We start from the raw sequence: 4,564 nt of genomic DNA on the forward strand, positions 1-4,564 counted from the left end.
GCCTATCCCTACGGTTTTTATACGTTTACCTACAGATTTTCATTGTCGCTAAACGTTCAATTTCTTGTAGTGCTACTCTAAGCACAAAATAAGATTTTTACTCAAAACTACATTTTTCTAGATATTCATACTAGCATTAGAGTTGTGTATTTACCGCAATGAGTCTCAATAAACAACTCTCAAGAGATGAGCATCCTTCTCCTTCTTTAGAGGACAAACCCTAAAGAAGGAGGGAGTGAGATGGAAAGATAGCGAAAGTGAGTGGGGTTGAGTTTGTTTTATTTTATTATTAATTATTAATTATTAATTATTAATTATTAATTATTAATTATTAATTATTAATTATTAATTATTAATTATTATTATTATTATTATTATTATTTTAAAAAAGAAACGGACGTGTCAATTTTGATCTGAAAGTCTGGGTTTGTGTTTCGGAGGATTTCAATATTTTGAGAGTAACTAAATCACTTCTTGAATCTATCACTTCAGGATGTGCTGAAAGCAATAATCTTGATTTTTTTCGAGTTGAATTAAATAAAAACTTGAGAGACAAAAGATTTTTGGTAGTGCTGGACGACCTTTGGAAGTAGGGTCATCATCACAACACGCCAACAAAAAGTTGCTAAGGTTGCGCACACATTTTCCATTCATAAAGGAGAGCCGCTACCAAATGATGATTGTTGGTCTATACTCTCAAAGCATGCATCTCTAATTGTGAATATTGCATAACAGTTCCACCACTAGGACAACTACCTTCTCTCAAGGACTTACCATTGCTGGTATGAAAATGGAAACAGTTGGGATAGAGTTCTATGGTATGACACTAGAACCTTCCATTTCTTCATTCCAACCCTTTCAATCTCTCGAGAAACTGAATTTTTTTTGCATGCTGAATTGGGGGGAATGGACACACTATGAGAGGTGGTGAACTTGCTTTTCCTCGTCTTAGAACTATGTCGTTAAGTCAATGTCCTAAACTAATGGGACATTTGCCTAAGCATCTTTCTTCAATAGATGAAATTATCATAACTAGTTGTGATAGTCTCTTGGCAACACCACATACTACTTTGCATTGGGTCTCCTCATTAAAAACAATAAGAATTGCAAAAGAAATTCAAATGTTTTCTAAAAGCACAAAGTTGTCACCTGTGAGTGAACGGACCCAATTGTTGTTACTTGAAAACGATTCTCCATGTCTGCTGAAGTGTTTATCCATTCGTTGCTATGATACACTATTTTTATTACCTAAAATGATTATGAACAGCAATTGTCTTCAATCCTTGATTCTCATTAATGTTTTGTCTCTTGCTGCTTTTCCAACAGATGGTCTACCCACTTCATTGCAATCACTTATTATTTGTGATTGTGAGAATTTAGCATTCTAGCCTTTTGAAACATGGGGCAATTACACATCGCTTATGACTTTGCATTTACAGAATATTTGTAATGCACTTACCTCCTTCGCATTGGATGGTTTCCCAACACTCTAACATCTTTCAATTTGTAATTGTACAAATTTGAAATCCATTTTTATTTCAAAAACATTGCTTATTTCGTTAGCCCTCCAATCATTTGACGTATATAAATGCGATGCACTTAGATCAGTGACTCTACAGATGGAAACTCTGACCTCTTTGGAACATTTGTCTCTCTCATATCTTCCAAAGCTACCTTTACCATTGTGTGAAAGAGCTTGCCTACCTCCCAAATTACGAACTATTTGTATTGAATCAGTGAGAATAACAACACCTATATTTGAATGGGGTCTCCAACGCCTTACTGCTTTTTCAAATTTGAGTATTGCAGGTGATGATGATATTGTTAACACCTTGTTGAAGGAGCGATTGCTGCCGATTTCCCTTATGTTTCTGAATATCTATAATCTCTCTGAAATGAAATCCTTTGAAGGAAAGGGACTTCGACATCTTTCCTCTTTAGAAACACTTTGCCTTTATGATTTTCTAAGGCTTGAGTATTTGTCAGAAGACACATTGCCTTCCTCTCTTAAGATACTGAGAATCGCAAAATGCCCTCTATTAGAAGCAAGGTATAAAACTCAGAGGTGGGAGCATCTGTCCATCCCCGTCTTAGAAATAAATGATGAAGTGATAATATGAGCCATAGGAAGAGACAGGAAAAATTGCCATCAACTTTCAGGTATGATTTTCTTTTATGCATCTATCCACAGAATTGTTCAATTTTATTTGTGTGATTGTTTGTATAAGCTAGTAGATCTATAAAATAGTCAAGTTTCCAGGAACTATTCAGATTTATAAGCTAGTATATATATTTTACTACTCTTTACAATAAAAATGCAAAATAATATTGGGAATGATAGGGCATCACCACTTGATTTTAATTATTTTTTCCGTTAATTGACTGAATTTGATTAAATACTTTTTTTTTGTATTAGAGAAATAAAATATATATCCGATCACTAACAAGAAAAAAATGAAAACAAATTGTATATTACTTTGAAAGTATTTAATGTATAATTTAACATTTTTATTTTTAAAAAACTATCATTTGCTTTTTTTAAAAGGCTTGTGCATAAGTTTAATTATTGATTTTTAATATGTGATGATTATATTTTTATATAATTTGTGGTACTTTATGGTTGCTACATTTTAATTATTAAAATATTTTGATTTATTTATATGCAATGAATTTAAAAAGTAAATGGAAATTAAATCAAGTTTGTAATGAGAGTTATATTTTTTATTGTTGGTTTTTCAATTATAGAGATATAGACAAAAAATTAGTAGAACGAACAAACTTGATTTAATGAGCAAATTGAAAGTACTATTTTTTACAAAAAAAAACACAAAATAATATTGGAAATGATAAGACATCACTACTTAATTTTGAATATTTTTGCTGTTAATTGAAACTATGCTTTGATTTTGATAAATATTTTCTTTTGTATTAGAGGAATAAAATATGTATCCGAGAACTAATAAGAGAAAAATGAATTAACACAAATTGTATATTATTTTAAAACTATTTAATTTATAATTTAATATTTTTTTTAAAAAAATATCCTTAATTTGTTGGTTTTTTTTTTGCAAAAAAGCTTGTTAATATAAATGACTATGTTTCAATATTTTTTATTTATTCTAATTTTAACTTCATTTGGTTGTTTTTGCATAAGTTTAATTATTGATTTATAATATGTGATGATTATGTTTTTATATATTTTGTTGTAATTTATGGTTGCTATATTATAACTATTAAAATATTATGATGTATTTATATGCAATAAATTAAAAAAGTAATTGACAATTAGATCAAGTTTGTAATGAGAATTATATTTTTTTTATTGTTGACTTTTTAGTTATAGAGATATAGGCACAAAAAAAAATTAGTAGAATGAGGAATAAAAAATGAATGAGTTCTAGAGGTGCGATATGATATTATTGAATAATGTGGCAAGATTAATATTACATGACATATAAGGATGTGACATGTCAACATAATATTTTGAGAGTTTGTTTTAGTATATTACTATATTTCAACCCGCACATTGCGCGGATGTCTTGAGATTTATTTTCAAAAAATTAGTAACCATTAGAAATTATTTGATATATATAATATATAAGTCTCCTTTAGAATTAATCATTTGTAAGTCTCATTTTTCATTTTGCTTCGTGAACTAACACTCTTATTAAACAAACCATATACCTTAGTAGCATAAATGCAATGACTTAGATATAAAATCAAACACAATAGTTATATTTATAATTTTATTTTACATAGTTTTATTTGTAATAGATGTATGAATTATAGAGAAAGAAATTGACAATAAAGTGATAGTCATGTCACAAAACAATAAATGGAAAAAAAATATTAAAGTGACAATAGCATATATAAAATTCACAAGGTAACTAAAGAAATTAAAAAATAGTTAAATGATTTGAATTGATAATAATTAATACTTTTCTTTCTACGATAATAGGCTATCTTAAAGGAAAAAGTTTGAACTAAAACACATGTATTATATAAGTGCATCTTAAAAAAGACATTAATTATATTCAATTATGAAAATATGCGAATTTAGAATAGAATAATTCTGGAACTTGGTATATACTTTTTTTTCATTGTATTAGTGTGAAAAGCAATATCTCTCTTCAAGATAAGTACTTCCTCCATCTCATTTTAAATATCTCATTTGAAGTGCGTACAATTCTTTATAAAATAATTTCAATGTTAAAATATTTCATTTACTCAAATGTTTTTATTAATTGTAATCAGTAGAAAAATTTGATGAGTGAAAATATAATAAATAAGAGTATTGATGGAAAAAAGTAATTAATGTTGTATTGTTATTGTAAAATGACAAATAATTTGAGACAAAAATAAATGGAAAATGAGGTACTTAAAATGAGATTGAAGAAATAATTGTTTCCTCGTAAACTTGACTTGTCAGAATGGAATAACAATTTATAAATTATTTGGTTAAAACCTAATTTGTAGAGTCCATCTGTTTATCGCCAGTTCACATGTCTCTTGTATTGGGTCTTTTTTGTTGAGTTATATGAGCCAAAAGCAACAAATATAATGT

The 4,564-nt window shown here is 28.2% G+C and overlaps 1 protein-coding gene across 1 annotated transcript; it reads left to right on the forward strand.

The window, feature by feature from the left end:
- The first annotated feature begins 1,619 nt into the window (after positions 1 to 1,619).
- Positions 1,620 to 2,120, forward strand: LOC101514333 (uncharacterized). Its single transcript, XM_073368636.1, has one exon. It carries the CDS (start codon positions 1,620 to 1,622, stop codon positions 2,118 to 2,120), a length of 501 nt encoding a protein of 166 aa, XP_073224737.1.
- Positions 2,121 to 4,564: the final 2,444 nt, after the last annotated feature.

This window comes from Cicer arietinum, chromosome 5 (genome assembly GCF_000331145.2).
Source record: "Cicer arietinum cultivar CDC Frontier isolate Library 1 chromosome 5, Cicar.CDCFrontier_v2.0, whole genome shotgun sequence".
Taxonomy (NCBI): Eukaryota; Viridiplantae; Streptophyta; class Magnoliopsida; order Fabales; family Fabaceae; genus Cicer; species Cicer arietinum.

Bases quoted from the DNA above. Each gene is read 5' to 3' on its own strand.
- LOC101514333 (XM_073368636.1), top strand. From the start codon at position 1,620: ATGGAAACTCTGACCTCTTTGGAACATTTGTCTCTCTCATATCTTCCA.